Here is a 19,475-nt window from a genome sequence, read left to right on the forward strand (position 1 = left end):
TGAAATGTTTTCCTTATATTCCCTAAAAGATGAAAGCAGTCACCACAAATTTGCATGAACCTGATCAGAAAAACCAAAAGAGCAAATCTCTTATGAGATTCTGTAGAACGAAATATTTCTCTATCAGTACTGTAGCTTAGGTTGAATTGATTTTACATTAGAACTGAATAATTCTTTTTAAAATAAGTTTTTCATTGTGAAAATACTGTACAGAGGGGTTACAGTTACATGGGCAAGGTAATGAGTACATTTCTTATCATGCATTGTTGCCTCCTCCTTTGTTTCCCCTTCCCATCCCTTCCCTCCCTTCTCCAAAACTACTCTCCCCCACCTTTTTCACCTCTAGCCCTAGTGAAGGTAATCACACACAGTAAGCAGAAATATGTTAGCTAAAGAATTCTATCCATCTTCCTGGCCAAAATCCTTACCCAGAATTAATGAACAAAACTTACTTCCTAAGAACTTCAAGGATTCTCACATTTCACAATGTCACAACTTAACACAACATACACAAAATGGGAGCTCACAAAAATTACTCAGAAATATTGAGTAGTGTGCTTACCTTTTTAATGTCATCTTAATTTACTCTTTCCAACCTTTTTTTCTGTTCTGCCCTCCCTACCCTTACTACTCCAGAAGATAAGCTATATTCTCCACCTCCATGGAATTTTGATCTGTTCTTGAAAGTCTTCCTATCACATCAAATGACTGTCTGAATAGTCGAGATATTTTATGCCCTGTAACAGCCTCCCTGCTTTTCAAAATTTGAATATGCTCTTTTGCCTAATGTTGTTTACATTTTATGCACCTGATGGAAATTACATTAGTTGGAAACCATGTTAAATACATTTCTCTTTCCTACATGCAAGGAAATACTTTATGCTAATTTTCATATTGTCTTTTAACTTCCATTTTAGATATACAGCACTACAACTAGTATTACAATGGAAAGTTAAAGTATGTGGTGAATATAGCAAACACAGAAATCATCTGGAACTTCATATAAATGTGGTGAGTATGAATTCAATCATGACTGTTTATCAAATGTGAATGTATTATTACAGCTGCCTAATCAATAATTGCTGATAGTGTGAAAGACATAGATAGGAACAAGCAAGGGGCAGCATAACATTGAACATAGATCAAAGGCATCCTTTGTTTCTTACAACAGATTAGAAATTAATAAACTTATGACTGGACATATATAAACAAATATAACATAAATATAAACATAAACTAATTAATAAATAGGATGAAATAATTACTTTTAAATATATTTCTTTTCTTAATTGGAAATACTGCTGTGGAGTGGCATGAATGATCATTAAAATAAATGAGCTTCCACAATGTGTAGTCAAATAAATAATAGAATGGTACATAAAATTTAAAATAAACACACAGTGAATGACTGCCTTTTATAGGATGCTGAAATGGGGTTAGAGGATAAGATGGCAGTGGGATTATAACAACCTTTTATCTTCTATATGGAGGTTGGATGCAGGTTAAGAATATTTTACCCACTATGAGGAGAAAATTTATGAGGACAACAACAATGAAAGCAACCATGACAAGAGTGTATGAGTGACAGGGTATAGGTACATTTGAGTAGAAAGAAAAGCAGACTAGAGTTTGGTGTTTAGTGAAAGAAGACATCAGGAAGACCTGATCTGAGGTTGCTTTTGATTAAGGTTTATGTGTTGAAGCACAAGGTGCATGCCAGTGAGGAGGAACTTAGTCCAGATGAGGATATACTTGGATTATACATCGGTTGTACATCCTTGATAGCTTCTTTGGCTGAGGCAGACCAAGACAGTTGGTTACTTATCCAGAATAGGGGAATAACTGGGACTCAATTTTCTACCCCATAAAGCGCTATGTTCTTTGAAATTGGCCCACTGTTCTTTCTCTAGTGAAATTGAAAAGAATAGAAGTTCTCTGTATGTATCATTATATGTCTGAGAATATTTCACAACTGAAAAAAGATGTCCTGTCTGTCTTTACATCCTTTATTTCATTCAAGTATCATCAGGAAGAAGATCGCAGTAGTCTTGAAAGTGGTACGTTTCCAATAGCAAATCTTTTTCACACAAAGGGTCTTCTGTTTCTTCATCTTCCATTGCTGAATCTTGTTGAAGGAAGAGCCGGTCTTCATTTAGATTAATTTCCACTTGGACTAGAATCCAGAGAACTATAAAGGTGTTTGGATGATGGCCACTGACACCTATTTTCATTCCTAAGTAGAAGTTTCTCAAGTTATAAGAACTAATAGAGGATATTAGAAAACTTTAGGTTTCTGTACACCTAGAAAAGAAAACTGACAAGTCTGAAACACTACGATCAGAGCTGAAAGTCAATGTCTATCCATGACCATTGCTTTCTTTATTGGGGATAGGTCTGAGTTAATACACCAGATGAAGCTTACTAACGTTAGTTCTTCTGATGAATTTCTGATGAGATTTACTGGTAAAATTTGCTGACAATGTTTTTAACAAAAGGCATTAATTGGCAAGATCTTGTATAGAAAGTGGAAGATTTTTACAAAATTAAGAAGCTAATCAAAATTTTAAATGAGCATTATATATGAGTTTTACAAAGCCTTTAGCACATTATTTACCTGAGTCACATGTTGTAAAATCTGTACAATGCCTAGGGGCATCTGGAAACACAGAACTGACCTTTCACTCTTTCTGCAATCAGCATTTAGCAGGTCTTCAAAACATTTTGGTTGACATTGTTAATCGATAACTTAATTATTGACAAGTATTAGATATAATGATATTTAGTATTTCAGTGAAGTTCACAGCCTTCAACAACAAACTATGGTGGAATTCTAGTGGGTTCCCAACCAACTTATTTACACTTATTTTCTAGTTTGTTATGGAATTTCAATTCCTTTATTCATCAAGGATGGGAACTTGTGTAACCTTCAAATGGGTAGACCAGCTTAGCTCTGTAATTTCATTTGGTCTCACCTGGTTCAAAGTTAGCCAGTTTGTACTTTGAGGTAGTTGCTTTATAAGGGCACAATTCCCAGACAATGATCCATAGAATTCTTTTCAAGGTCCAGCATGGACTGTGATCACATCATCTGATAGGGGGGAAAAAAATCTCATGTCATTTATCAACACAAATTTCAACAACAACAACAAAAACTGAACTCTAATGTTAGAAATTTCTTACTTACCAAAATTCCTAGAGATTCAAAAGAATGGGTTGTGATATAAATTGCTCATTGTTCCCACTACTAGTCTTTATCTTTATGTTGAAAACAGAAAAACAAAAATCATCATTTCACCAACCTTCTTGAATTGCTTGCAAATGAATGGAGTAGATAAAATATCTTCCTTACCATTCCTGTGTACAAATACAAGCTTCTATGAAAGACAGAAGACAGTTTCCTCTGTTTTATAAGCATATACTTATAAAGCTTTTGGAATTTTCAGCTTACCGTAATTGATCTCCCATGTCCAAGTCAGTAGAGACTAAGTTTTCTTTCCTCTCATTTGATTTTGCTGATCTACAGATCAAGTTCTGCATTTAGAACAAATTAGCCAAGCCAATCATCTTCACTGAACTTCCCTGGTACCCCGGAGTAGATGAAACAAATGTCTATGTGATTCGATATGCCATGTTATACCATGATTACTGTAATCCTCATATTTTTTAAAGTCACCTAAGTGTTAAAAAGATACAAGAAAACTTTAAGTGTTTGAAAAGCAAGCAGAGTCATATCTGAAACTATTTTCTCTCTACAGTGTATTGAGTTTGCAGAGATAATTATTGATTATCTTGACAGAATTAAGTTGCATAATGACAAAATGAGTATCTGTAATTATAGAGGAGCAAGAAATTTATTTTTTTAAAGATTAATTTAGTAGATAATCTATTTGCATGTTAAGATAAGTCAACCATGTTGTGGTAAAAAGAGAATTCAGGTTCGGAGGGAGGTATCTAGCTTGCCACATTAACCATTAGATACTGTAGTAGGGCCAAATTCCATTTATCATTTATGTCAAATCTTTACCTTTGGAATGATTTGCTGGACATTCTCAGAACTAAGTGGGGTGATGTTTGGCCAATTATCATATAGTGTATACATAGTTTCAAGAATGAGTAAGCATTAGGATCTCCTGTCCTATTCAGCACAGATACTTTATGTTAAATCATAAACGGATATCTTTTATACTATAGGTGAGAGAATATTATTTATTGATATTTTCAATGAATATTAATGATTAGTATTATTGGAATTTAATGAAGTACAAAACTTGACCAAAGAGTACCATTTCTCTAAAATTAGGGATGGGATAATAAAAAAGTAATTGAAATAAAACATGGTGAGAAAAATGACAAAGGGGGAAGCAATGCAACAGCAATATACCTAAGATAATATGTTGGAAATGATCTGTATAACTTAGGCGCAGGTGGTAAGGAGGAGAAAAATAAGGGAAGGGGTAAGAAGTTTGACAAGTTATTAATGTAACTGTAACCCTGCAGTACATCACCTTGACAATCAAAAATCACAATTAGAAAAGAAAAGAAAACAAAAATATGTGTAGATACATAGATACTTTAATTGTTGCCGATTGCTCTTTGTGGGTGATTACAATCACTCCTTGTTTGGCAGAATGTTATTCATGACACTTACATGAAAATTTTCAGTGGGAAGACTTGTAATATAGGGAAACTCAATATAACCAGCATTGTTCATGAGAGTATAGCAGTTAGGAAACTGAAATGGCAAAAGATAGGACAAAGTCAAGTCAGATACCGTAGCTGCTCTTTGAAGAGCAGCTACTGGGTGGCTAGTAAGGTCAACTGAGTCTTTACGATAAGTAAATAAGGTGTCTCCATTTTTTTTTTTTTGGTCGGTCGAGGGGCTTGAACTCTGCTCTGGGCTTGGGCGCTGTCCCTGTGCTCTTCAGCTCAAGGCTAGCGCTCTACCGCTTGAGCCACAGCACCACTTCCGGTTTTCTAGTAGTTTTTATTGAAGATAAGAGTGTCACGACTTTCCTGCCCGGGCATCCCTTTCATCGGTTCCCCCATCCCTTCAATCTTACCCTTGTCTGCAATGTACTCCGTTCTATACTCACACATACACATTGACTATCATTACTTCACCTGCCATTCTTCCTCTCTTTATTCACCTATACCACAAATGGCACATTTGTGAATATGCCCAAATTCATTTCCACTGTTCACAACTATGTGGGATAATTTTGTGAAGATGACCAATGCTGTGTCTAGATATTTCCTCTTCTCAGCAGATGCCATTTTCTCTCTGTGGCCATCTAGATGCTGGTTTGGAGCCTTTCAATCTGTGTTGATAATGGCTTGGATAATGTGTGTATGAGTTCATAAGTGTGAACTTCATCTGAACAAGAGTATATGGATTTTATCATTACTATTATCAATATTATTACCATTCCTACCATATCATACTTACACATGTAGCATGATAATATGCCCATTTATGTATTAACTTGTGAAATAATGAAATAGGTACATAATCATTTTTATTTCCTCAAACATTCCACAAATGTATTGGTTGGCACCATGTATGCTTGTTTCTTTATTTTTAAGTGTATCACATCCTAGTAGTCAATACTTTGCCATAGATAACAGGAGGGATTTCTTCCTATTTGTGTTCTGGTGCTCCATATCTACATTTATTCTGTCCTCAGTATATAGCTAAAACTTTTGTCAGTTATTAGAAAAATTTTTAATTTTTGTAACAGTATAAACATGCAATTACTGTCTTTAACTCTCTAGTTATTTCATTTAACACAATTAACTTAAATTCCATCATTGTTGCTGTAAAATGTATAGTTAAAATTTTAAGGCAAGGTACTATATTGGCATGAATATTTATCATTGTCTCTTTATTAATTTATATGGAAGTAGATACCTTCTTTCATTCCAAGTGTTAGCTATTGTGAAAAAAGTCATAAATATAAGTAGAGGTACATGGATCTCGTTGCTATAAAATTTTCATTTCAGATATATTCCTAGTAGTAAGTTATACAAACCATTTAATAGGCCCATTTTTAATTTTGTGTGGGACATCAGTACTGTTTTATCATGATTCCTGTTTTAGTTTGCATTTCTATTAATACTGCATAAGAAGCACTTGCTAATTTTTATTGTTATTGTAAAAAGGATGCAAAAGGGGCTACATTTAAATAACTCAGGGAATGAGTACACTACTTTTTGAAGAGTGTCACCCCTTCCCTCACTTTCTTCCAATTTTTCCATCCTAACCACCCCCACATAAGTCATACAGTTCATTTTCAGTGTAGTGTACAGTGAGTATCACTGCTGCGTTTCTTCACCCTTCGTCCCACCATTACTGGACCCCTCCCTTTACATGTGCTAAAACAGATAAACTTATATGTAAGACAAAAGGTATAGAAAACAGATTTTTACTAGCTATGAACAACTACACAAGAACCTCATTCTAAAATATACTGAGAACTCAAAAAATTAACTACCACAAATAAACGATCAAAGAAACAACTATTTAATTAATAAAAAGACTTAAAGAGAGACTTCTCTGAAGAGGAAATAAGTATGGCTGATAGACACATTAAGAAATGTTCAACACCTCTCTTGCCATAAAAGAAATGAACATCAAAACAACATTGTGATTCTTCCTCACCTGAGTTAGAATAGCCATGATCAAGAAAACTAACCATAACAGATGCTGATGAAGATCTGGGCAAAGGGAATGCTAATACATTGTTGGTTGGGAATGTAAACTTGATCAACCATGCTGGAAAGTTGTGTGGAGTTTTCTCAAAAGACTATGTACATATGACTATATAAGATGATACAAGCAAAATGAACTCCAAGACATGGCCACCAGAGGTTTTTCTTTGTTGTTGTTGTTTTTAATGTACTATGTGATTTTTGTCATTTTTTGTATGTTCTTCCCCCTACTGTATATTCCGAGGTATTGCTATATTTGATTTTGGTATCCTGATACTGTATATACCTTTATTTGAATTAGGGAAGAGAAGGTGAACAACAAAAAGGTGAGAAAGAGGACAAGTGGTAACCAATGCAACAATGATATACACATGAAAATATGTTAGAAATGATGGGTACAACTTTGGGGTGAAGTCTAGGGGGAGAGGGAAATTAGGAGAAAAATGTGGGAAGGGATAAGAAGTTTGACAAGAAATGTACTTATTACCATACTCATGTAACTATAAACCCTCTGTACATCACCTTGACAAAAAAGGAAGTCTAAACATATAACTTCCTTATGAACCAGCAATTCTACTCATGGGCATTTTGTCCAATAAACCACAAACAAGGGCACACTAAAGCTACCAGAACAATTGTGTTAATGGCTACATTGTTGACCATAGTTATACACACACACACACACACACACACACACACACACACACACACACACATATGGAAATCTACACTTCTATCAGAATGGTATTGTACCATTAGTAAGGAAATGGAAATAGATTAAGTGAAGTAATCCAGACCCAAAGAAACACAGGTTGCATGGTTTCCCTCCTTTTTTGTAACTAGAAGGTGCCTATAAACCTACAAATAAAAACACTGGATGGTCAAAGAAAAAATACAGTTGGATATGTTAACTTTTACACAACTCTAGGCATCCACATACTGAGACCAAAGAACATTTTATACTTAGGAGAGGATCACAAAGTATATTTTTGTGTCTCTGTGATGGTAGCTATTCTAAGAGGGATGAGATGATATCTCAAGGTCATTTTCATGTGCATTTCCTACAGAAATAATGATGTTGAACATTTTTTTCAAAATGACAAGGGAAATGCTGTGTCTACTTACAAGAAAAGTCTGCTCAGAATATTAGCTCATCGTAAATGGTAGTAGCAGTAATAGTAGTATGTTGGTACTGGAGCTTGAACTGTGGGCCTCAAGCTCTTACCTGGCTTTTTCACTCTTGTCTAACACTTTACCACTTGGATCACCATTTCAGGCCTTTGATCAAAATTTTTACCACAAGTAATGTGGTTAGTGTCCAATATATCTATATTTCTAATCCCAAAGTAAGTATCTAATGAAATATCACACACTCAGGAAATCAGTTAGGCACCTAGAAACAGACTGAAAGTGCAGAATTTCTCATATAGATAGGATACCTGTTTGGTTTTTTTGTTTTGTTTTAGTAGATGAGCATCTATTACTTTTATATTTTAAAGCTTATATAATTTCCATTAATTACTGCCTTCAAGACTCTTCATGAAAAAAAAGACTCTTCATGATTTCACAATTATAGATGGAAATTACTTTATCAACGGAATCATATTTTGTATGTTTTCTGGCCAGAAGGAAGATTTATAGGAAAATAAGTGGCCATGAATTCATTGCAAGGAAGCACTCTAATGCACATTTGTCCCATGTCTTCTTTCTGCATTGTTCTGATGATAGACATAGAGGCTTGTTTCCTATATTTGCTACTGTCCACCTTCAATGAACATGGGAAAATAGTTTTCTCTTCAACATTTTGATTTCATTTCCTTTGGGAGTATGCCTTGTATAAGAAACGTCCAACCTACTATACAGCTTTTAAAGTTTTGAGGATATGTTCTACTTTATGTAAGGGTTATAGTAATGTATAATCCCACAGTGTATTTCTCTTTATTCTCAAACCAACCAGTATTTGATGTTACTTAACTTGATTGTACTTGCCATCTATCCATGTTGAACTTGTTGATGTGATACATATATAACATATGTATATGATTATGTAATTAACATAAAATTAAATATAAACACTATATATACTATAAGATATACATAAAGTATAAGACATATTCATTTAAAATATACTAGTGTATAATATATAATACAAAATTTATATAGTATTATATAAATAAATAAAATATATCAAGTGTGTAAATGTAAATTGTATAAAAAGCATATAAAGTACATAAAGTATATAATATATGACATTTTAATAGTTTTAGTTTTCCATCTGTACAGACATTTATCTTACAAATTTGAAATATGTCTACTCCAACTTGTAATTTCTCTGAAAACATGCATCTACATTTTTTATGATATAATGAATACCAATATAGGAATGTAATAAGAATTTAATGTATTATTGATAAACAGAATTTTTGCATTATTTTAAATATTGTCATATCCTCAGTAATATCTTTACATAAAAGTCTATATTCTTAGAGAATTTATCATTATATATTTTAATACAATTAATGGTTTGTTTAATTTTATATTGGATAATCATCAGAAATAAATAATAACACACAAATATAGTGCATATTATTTCATATAGTATTTAACTTTACCCTAAATTTTATTCCTAGAACATTTTAAGTTACATATGTGGCTCAAGGTACATTCCTTCAGACATTACTGCTCTTAGGTATCCTAACCAACACAAAAGGCCACAAAGAAACAGTAAGTAAGTTCTGTGTGCTTGTGGCTCACCATGCAGTATTAATGGCTAACCCTAATTAACTTGGAAACTAAGGACAGGAGAATTGCTATTCAAAGCAAGTCCAGGCAGAAAAACTCATAAGATACATAATATATGCTAGTATGAGATACAGAATAATGTCACTATTTTCTGAAGTGTTTTTCAAGATCACTTTGAAATAAAAATTCTCCTTTTGGCTACTTGTAATCACAACCGTGTATCTTAGCATATTTTCTTGTTTCAAATTTACACATCGAAAACCATACTTCTACACCACTGGTTAATGTTGAAACTTTTTCAACAGTGTCTTTATTCTTGTAGGTTTTATTTTCTCAAGATATATTTACATCATCTATTATTTTTGTTAACCTAGAGTATTTCATTGTATGATTTTGTCACAATGCATTTATGCCTTTAAAGGTTCATGACCATTTCAATTTATTGTACCTAAAATCATAAGGACACTTAAAAAAATCTACTTCACCTTCTACAAAAGAACTCTAGTTGATTGTAAACAAGAATTTTTGGGTGCACTAAAATACAATGCCTCAGACTCTTACAATGATAATAAATAATCACACATGAATATAATTTGAAGTCATGAAGATCAAATTAATTTTCCTCACATTTATTGCATGTATTTCCTTAACTTCTTTTTTTAAAAATAGCTATTCTTGTATACGTATTTGTGTTGTGTAACAGTATTACTATTTTTTCAGTTTAATTTTTCTTTCTATTCTCTTTTATATCAATGAATTCATGTTCATTCTAAATTTGATGGGTATTTTCTATTATGACTGTAGAAAAGTATGATTTTCATGCATGTAGCTTGATATATATTTGTTTCTTTTCTTCTAAGCTATGTATACATAATTATTTACATATACCTATATTATTGGAGACTTATAGTCATACATATGTTTACTATATTTTATAAAAATATTTTTTCAATTTTTAATATAGATGAATCTTTGACTTGGAATATACCCATGACCCTAAAGAAACACCAAAACTGAAAATATTTAAAAAGAAATTTAATACTTTACATGGTACAACATACAAAACTCAGAATTTCAATACACTGTAAAGTATATGTTCTTTACCCTTGATTTTAAGGCCAATTATATGGTAGGGTTATTAGCTTCTATTCAATCCTTTAAGAGATTATTTTCTTGAATTAATTAACCCAGAATTCAAAATTTTAAAACTGAGTTCTAATTTTGCACCCATATGTCTTACTGTAAGTTACTTTTCTATATTTTTCTATAAATTTCAAATTTCGAAGTTCTCCATTAGAATATTTGACCATTTTTAATTTTTTTGACTTGGAACTTCTAATTTTAGCTTTCAATATGTAGATACAGTGTTTGTCAGTGCCATTTTTTGAAGTGATTTTCTAATGAAGATTTTGGTGTACACAAATATATCTAATATAGTATTCATAATGACATATAAGCAATATGTAAGTATAATTCATGTTATAGTAATTAGTTATAATGATTTGAATTGAATAAATGTGTATCATTATTATGTACAGAATGTTAAATACATGCCATTTCACAAAGCATTTTAATTTGATATATGTTACTAGAATTCCATTGTGTATATATACCACATTTTCTTAATCTGTTCATATGCTGAAGGGCATCTGGGTTGATCCCATATCTGGGCTATGGTAAACAATGCTACAATGAACATGGATGTGCTAATAACTAGTGTCACATTGTTGTGGTCTATTGGATAAATACCCAGGAGTGGAATTGCTGGGTCATAGGGAAGCTCTATGTTGGGTCTTTTCAGGAACTTCCATACTGCTTTCCAAAGTGTTTGAACAGAAAGAATGATATTGCACCATATGTAAAGAAATGGAAAGACTTGGAAAAAATTTTATTAAGAAAAGCTAGATGCAAAGAAACATACGTTGCATGGGTTCGCTCATTTGTAAATAGAATGTGCTTGTAAACAAGCTGCATGGTGGGAGTCAAAAATTTGCACTCAGCCATGATAAAACATATGGAACTCTAAACACTTGTAAAGTGAGAACAAAAGAGGATATTTTTAGGAGAGGACAACAATGGCTCAATAGCTAAGTGCACATGATCATATAAAATGATTGTAACAAAATGAACTCTAAGAAATGAAGTTGTTGTATTTTTGTTGTTATGTTGCTTTTTTTCTGATTTGTCACTATTTTTAATTTCTTCACCTTTGTCTCATATATAAGTTTATCAGTTTTGTGAGAGTCACAGGGAGCATACAAATGGTGGAACAAAGGATGAACAAATGTGACAGTGATATTCACTAGACACTATGTGGAAAATGAAGTATACAACTTGTGGAGGAAGGGAAGGGTGGAGGGAGAAAACGGCAGAAAGCTATAGAAGAGCTGACACTGCTCAATAGGAAATGTATACATTATGTGTAACACTAACATCCCAGTACCCCTCATTTACAATAACAATAAAATATTAAAAATATGTTAGTAGAAAAATTTAAAGATACATATGTGCCCCCCAGTACATTTCCACTACCACTGTTATAAAATGCTTTTGTCAAAACACCATGGGTAATAGAGAAACAGTAATAGTACAGGTGGCTCACATGTATGGGCCTGTGGCTCATCCTACCTACTTAAGTGGAAAGAAATTTTCTAAGACCACTTCTCAAGCCAGTTTAGCATAGTGGTGTGCAATTTTGATCCCAAGTTACATGAGAGGCTGATAAAAGTGGTTCATAAATTCAGATTAGCCCCAGCAGAAAGGTCCTTTAACACACTGTGAATGCATGGAACTCTGATATGGTAGAGCTTGCCTGAGATTCAAGAGACAATAACAGTAGAATGTCTATAATAGTCATCTCATGGCTCAGGTACATTGCTACACAGGAAGCCAAACAATAAAGTTAGAGAGTGACAAGCATGACTGTAGTTATAACTCCACTGTGTTGTTTTATTATAGTCAGTGTAAGGCAAAGACTGCAAATCCTGAGTCTTTCCAAATAAAAAGAAAAGAAGAAAACAAGTATGAGAGATTGAACTATTATTTTCCGATAGAAGTGAACATGCCAAAAACTCTTTTTTTTTTTTAAATTTTATTTTATTTTATTTGAGAACATACTGTACAGAGGGGTTACAATTACATGGGCAGGATAATGCATACATTTCTTACCATGCATTGCAGCCTACTCCTTTGTTTACCCTTCACCTCCCTTCCCAGCCTCCCCCCTCCTCCCCACCCAATCATACCCCCTCTCCCCCCCCTCCGACATTGTAAAGCTGGTTTTGACATGACATTTTGTACTTCTCATTGTTGCAACAGGTCCACCTGAATCCTTAAACGACTTGTTTGTCCCCACCTCCTCCACATGTTATACTGACATCAAATATAGTGAAAGCAGGGGTTACACTGTGGGGGAGGGACATACAAAGCAACCAAAAAATAATCTTATAAATGCGGTAGAAACACATGCATGAAAGAAACAAAAACATTAAAATACATATTTGAGGGTTCGTTTTCCTAACATCACATTCTCTGACTTTTTCCGCTTGACTCATACCTATACTAGATATTGCAAATAAGGGAAACCATGGGATCTATGTTTCTTTGGGCCTGGCTTACTTCACTTAATATAATTTTTTCCAAGCCTTTCCATTTCCTAACAAATGGGGCAATGTCATTCTTTCTGATGGAGGCATAGAATTCCATTGTGTATATATACATTTTCTTGATCCATTCATCTACTGAGGGGCATCTGGGTTGGTTCCATATCTTAGCTATGGTAAATAATGCTGCAATAAACATAGTTGTGCTGGTAGCTTTAGTGTGGTCTTTTTTGTAAACATTAGGGTAAATGCCCAAAAGTGGGATTGCTGGGTCATAGGGGAGTTCTATGTGAAGTCTTTTGAGGAACCTCCATACTGCTTTCCAAAGTGGTTGAACAAGTTTACGTTCCCACCAACAATGAAGTAAGGTTCCTTTCTGTCCACATCCCCTCCAGCATCTGTTGTTAGAGTTCTTGATTTTTGCTGTTCTAACTGGAGTGAGGTGATATCTCAATGTTGTTTTGATTTGCATTTCTTTTATGGCTAGGGATGTTGAACATTTCTTCATGTGTCTATTGGCCATCCTTCTTTCTTCTTCAGAGAAGCTTCTCTTTAAGTCTTTCGCCCACTTACTTATTGGGCAGTTGCTTCTTTGAGGATTTGTTGTTGGGTGGCTTAATTTTTTGAGTTCCAAGTATATTTTAGATATGAGACCCTTGTCCATTGTATGGCTAGTAAAGATCTTCTCCCAGTCCGTGGGCTTTCTATTGATCTTGCTAGCTATGTCATTTGCCCTGCAGAAGCTCTGCAACCTTATACAATCCCATTTGTCCAACCTTTCTTTGATTTGTTGTGTTTCCGGGTCTCTATTCAGAAAATTTCGGCCTGAGCCAAGGAGACCCAGGGTTTCTCCTATTCCATCCTGTAATGTTTTCAGAGTGTCTGCTTTGAGTTCAAGGTCTTTGATCCATTTGGAGTTGATTCTGGTGCAGGGTGATATATAAGGATCTAGCTTAAGTTTTCTACATGTAGTTAACCAGTTTTGCCAGCACCATTTACTGAAGAGGCTGTCTGTCTTCCATTCTATTGTTTTAGCTCCCTTATCGAAGATTAGATGGCTATAGGTCTGTAGGTTCATTTCTGGGTTTTCAATTCTATTCCATTGGTCCTGAGGTCTGTTCTTATGCCAATACCAAGCTGTTTTGATTACTATACATGCCAAAAACTCTTGAGATAGCCCTCAGTACTTCTTTATTCCTCAGGCTGTAGATGATGGGGTTGAGCATAGGGGTGAGAATGGTGTAGAACACAGCCAGAATCTTATCCCCAGTAGCAGAGCGAAGATGAGAAGGTTGAAAATAAGTGAAGAAAAAAGGGGCATAGTAAAATGTTACCACAGTTAAATGTGTCGAACATGTGGTGTAGGCCTTTTTCCTTCCCTCTTGTGAGCGCATATGAAAGACTGTATAAAGCACATGTCCATAGGAAGCAGTGATACCAAGGAAAGGAAAGAGGAGGAACAGGCAAGTACTCACAAAAATCATGTACTCATACACCCAAGTATCAACACAGGCCAGAGGTACCATTGCTGGAATGTCACAGAGGAAATGGTTGATGGCCCTAGATCTGCAGTAAGGAAGATGAAGGGCATATGCTGTGTGTGCCAAGGAGTGGAGAGAGCCCAGTATCCATGATCCCATGATCATCTTCCCACACATCCTTTTACTCATGCGGATGGGATAGTGGAGGGGGTGGCAGATGGCCACCAGGCGATCATAGGCCATCGAGGATAGTAGTAAGCCTTCAGCACTTGCCATAGTCACAAAGAGGAAGCTTTGCACCCCACATCCAAGGAAGGAGATGCTCTTTTGGCCAGAGAGGAAGTTGAATGCCATCTTGGGGACAATGGTTGTGATAGACATTAAGTCCATGAGAGAAAGTTGGCTGAGGAGAAAGTACATGGGGGTGTGGAGCCGGGGATCCATACATATGAGGTAAATCATTCCTGAGTTACCAAACAAAGTAAAAGAGAACAGAAGGATGATGAGGAACAAGAGAAGGAGCCCTATTTGGTTTGGAGGCAACAACCCCAACAGAATGAAGTCACTTGAAGTGTGATTCCATTTCTCCATTGAAATGTTTTTCTTATATTCCCTGAAAGAAAGATGAAAACAGTCACCACAAATATGCATAAACTGAGCAGAGGAATCAAAGGAAGAGACCTGTTAAAATATTTAGTAGAAAGAATATTTCTCTGTCTACATGTTGCTTTGGTTTGAATTGATTTCACATTAAAACTTCGCTTTCTTTTTCCAGCTTCCTGTACTGGTGAAGCATGTGAGGTTCAGGAAGCTAAGAACCCTATCCCATCCTCCTGACCAACCCCCTTACTCAGAACTAATGGCAAATCTTGTTTCCTCAGACCACCAAAGATTCTCACATTTCAAAATGTTACAACGTAACACATCAAACATGCAATGAATTCTCACTGTCCTCTTAACTTACTCCTTCCCCACCTTTATTTTCTGGTCCACAATCCCCATTTTTACTATTCCAAAAGATAAGCTATACTCTCCATCTCCATTATTTTAAAGCAATTTTGATCATTCTTGAATGTCTGAATGTCACACAAAATCAATGAATATTAGAGATATCGTGTGCCCTATAACTACTTGCCTATTTTTCAAAACTTGAGTATGCTCTTTTGTTTAACTTTCTTTACATTTTCTGTGCCTAATAGAGCTCAAATTGGTTGGAAACCATTTCCAATACATTTTTCTTTTCTTGATGCAAGGAAATTCATCGTGCAAAACTTTCATAGATCCCATAATTTTTTTACTTCTATACTTCTATTTTACATATATCTGTAATGCAACTAGTGTTATAATTGAAAGATAAAGGGAAATCATCTGAAACTTTATATAAACGTTGTAAGTCTGAATTCAGGCATGACTTCATCAGATATGAGTGCATTATTACAGCTGTTTAATCAATAAATGCTGATCGTGTGAAAGGCATGGATGGGAGAAACAAGGGGCAAAATAACATGGAGCAAAGGTGGGAGCAGAGGCATCCTCCATTTCTTACAACTTATTCGAGATTAAAAAAAAACTTATGACAACATATGACCAAAAACGTAAATATCAAACAATCCAGAGATAGGATAAAATCATAATTTGAAAATATATTTCCTTTCTTTGCTATAGAAAATCCTGCTATGGAGTGGCACGAATTAATCAGTAAAATACATAAGACCTGATTGTCTTTAGTCAATTGTAGTATGTGAAACAAATAGAAGGATACATAAACTTCATAATAAACACACAGTGAATGACTACCTTTTATAGGATACTGAGTTGGGGTTACAGGATAAGATACCAGTGGGATTATAACAACCCTATACCTACTATATAGAAGTTGAATTGCAGAAGGTAAAGAATATTTTACTCCTAAGGAGGAAAAAATTTATGAGGGCAACAACTACAAAAGCAACCATGACAAGAATGTACGAGGGACAGAGCACAGGGACATTTGGGTAGAAAGAAAAGTACACTAGAGTTTGATGTTTAGGGAGATGAGACATCAGGAAGGAAAACTTGATATGAGGTTGCTTTTAATTAAAGGGTATGTTTTGAAGCACAAGGTGTATGCCAGTGAGGAGGAAATTAGTCCAGATGAGGCTATACTTGGATTTTAAATCGGTCGAACATCCTTGATAGCTACCTTGGCTGAGGCATACCAGGACATGGGATAGGAACAGGGGAGTAACTGGGACTCACTTAATTTTCTACCCCCTCAAGTGCTGTGTTCTGTGAAATTGGCCCTCAGCCTATCTTAGTGGAATTGAAAAGAATAGAATTAAATGAAATTCTTTGTCCATATGATTATATGGATGAGAATATTTCACAACTAAACAAAAAAATGTACTGTCTGTCTTTACATCATTCATTTCATTCAAATATCATCAGGAAGAAGATCACAGTAGTCCTGAAATTGGTAAGTTTCCAATAGCAAATCCTTTATACATAAAGAGTTTTCTGTGTTTACATCTTCCATTGCTGAATCTTGTTGAAGGAGCACTGGTCTGCATTTAGATTAACTACCACTTGGACTAGAATCCAGAGAACTATAAAGGTGTTTGGTGGCTGACACCTATCTTCTTTCCTAAGTAGAAGTTTCTTGAGTTCAGAGCTAATAGAGGAAATTAGAAAACTTTAGGTTTGTATACACCTAGAAAAAGGAAACTAATAGATTTGAAAAACTGTAGTCAGAGCTGAGAGTCTATGTCTATCCATGACCACTGCTTTGTTTACTGGGGATAGTCTGAGTTAATACACCAGATTAAGTTTACAAATATTAGCTTTATCTGATGAATTTCTAATGAGACTTACTAGTAAAATGTACTGACAATTTTAACAAAAGGCCTTAATTGGCAATATCTTGTATAGAAAGTGGAAAATTTTTACAAAATTAAAAAGTAATGCAAAATTTAAAATGAGCATCATTTATGAATTTTACAAAGCCTTTAGCACATTATTTATTGAAGTCACATGTTATAAAATCTGTAATGCCGAAGGACAGCTGAAAATACAGAACTTAGCTGTGGCTCTGTCTGCAATCAGCATTCAGCAGGTCCTAGAGAAATTTTGTCTGCATTGTTATTCTGTACCTTAATTATTGACAAGTGTTAGATGGTAAGATGCTTAGTATCTCAGTGAAGTTCAAAGCCTTCAGCATCAGCCTGTTGTGGAATTCTAGTAGGTTCCCACTAACTTATTTTCACTTATTTTCTAATTGTTATGGAATTCCAATTCCTTTATTTATCAAGGATGGGAACTCTCATAACCCGAAAACCCTACCTCCAAATGGATAGACCAGCTTAGCTCTGTAATTTTACTTGGTCTCATCTGGTTCAAAGTTAGCCAGTTCATCCTTTGAGGTAGCTGCTTTATAAGGGCGCCATTCCCAGACAATGATCCATAGAACTCTTTTCAAGGTCCAGCATGGGGCTGTGACCACATCTTCTGAGAGGGGATAAAAGGCTTATGTTATTTATTAACACAAAGTGCAATAAAACTGAGCTCTAACATTAGAAATTTCTTACCAACATTCCTAGAGATTCAAAATATATGTTGTGATATAAATTGCTCATTGCTTCCACTACTAGTCATTATCTTCATGTTGAAAGCAGAAATGAGAAAACAAACAAAAAGTTCACCAACCTTCTAGAATTGCCTGCAAATGAATGGAGTAGATAAAATATCTTCTTTACCATTCCTGTGTACAAATACAAGCAGGAAATGTATTTCATATTTCATATTCTCTGGTTTTTCCATCTATAAAAGATAGACAACAGATTCCTCTATTTATAAGTATGTACTTATAAAGGTTTTGGAATTTTCAATTTACCCTAATTGATCTCCCATGTCCAAGTCAGTAGAGCCTGTCTTCTTTCTTCTCAGTTGAGTTTGCTGATCTAAAGATAAATTCAGATCTGAATTGAGAACAAATTAGCCTAGCCAATCATCATCACTGAACTTCCCCGATACCCCTGGGTAGATGATGTCTACTCTATTATTTTAAATAATTATCAAAAGGTGATATGGCATGTTATCACACGATTATTATAACATGGTTATTGTTACAATAATTGTATACCATGATTATTGTAATCCCCACATTTTTAAAATTATAGACCTAAGGGTTAAAATAATGGAAGAAATCCTTTAAGTGTTTGAAAAGCAAGCAGAACTCATATCTAAAACTATTTCATCTCTACTATGTATGGCGTTTCCACAGCTAATTATTGATCACCTTGACAAAGTTAAATTGCAAACTGACAAATGAATAAATGAATACTAGTATATGAGGAGGAGCAGGAAATTGATTTCTTTTATCAATAAGGGTTTTTGTTGTTGTTGTTGTTGAGAAAATACCGTACAGAGGGGTTACAAATACATGAGCAAAGTAATGAGAACTTTTTTTTTTTTCGGTCGTGGGGCTTGAACTCCGAGCTTGGGCACTATCCCTGCACTCTTCAGATCAAGGTGAGCGCTCTACCACTTGACCCACAGCACCACTTCCGGTTTTCTAGAGGTTAATTGGAGATGAGTCTCATGGACTTTTCTGCGCGGGCTGGCTTTGAACCGTTATCCTCAGATCTCAGCCTCCTGAGTAGCTAGGATTACAGGCTGTGCCACCAGCGCTCGGCAAGAACATTTCTTATCAAGCATTGTTGCCTCCTCCTTTATTTCCCCTTACCATCCCTGCCCTCCCATCTCCCCCCACCCTCTTCCGCCACAGTTGTAAAGTTCGTTTTTCTACATAACATCTTGTACATCTCATTGTTGCAATGGGTCCACCTGCATCCCTATTTAAATAATTTGTTTTTTCCCTTCCCCTCCACAAATTATACCAACATCAAATACAGTGAAAGCAGGGGTTATACCGTGGGGGAGGGACATAGAAAGCAACAAAGAAATC

The 19,475-nt window shown here is 34.8% G+C and overlaps 1 protein-coding gene across 1 annotated transcript; it reads right to left on the minus strand.

Annotated features, from left to right (window-relative positions):
* Positions 1-2,015: 2,015 nt before the first annotated feature.
* On the minus strand, positions 2,016-15,124 carry LOC122103888 (olfactory receptor 2L13-like). Its single transcript, XM_042674576.1, has 4 exons — positions 14,186-15,124; positions 4,649-4,732; positions 3,449-3,531; positions 2,016-2,262 (listed from the first exon to the last, which is right to left on the minus strand). Exons 1-4 carry the CDS (start codon positions 15,122-15,124, stop codon positions 2,016-2,018), a joined length of 1,353 nt encoding a protein of 450 aa, XP_042530510.1.
* Positions 15,125-19,475: the final 4,351 nt, after the last annotated feature.

The sequence above is a fragment of the Dipodomys spectabilis genome, unplaced genomic scaffold (genome assembly GCF_019054845.1).
Source record: "Dipodomys spectabilis isolate Male_0828 unplaced genomic scaffold, ASM1905484v1 ptg000019l, whole genome shotgun sequence".
NCBI classification, from domain to species: domain Eukaryota; kingdom Metazoa; phylum Chordata; class Mammalia; order Rodentia; family Heteromyidae; genus Dipodomys; species Dipodomys spectabilis.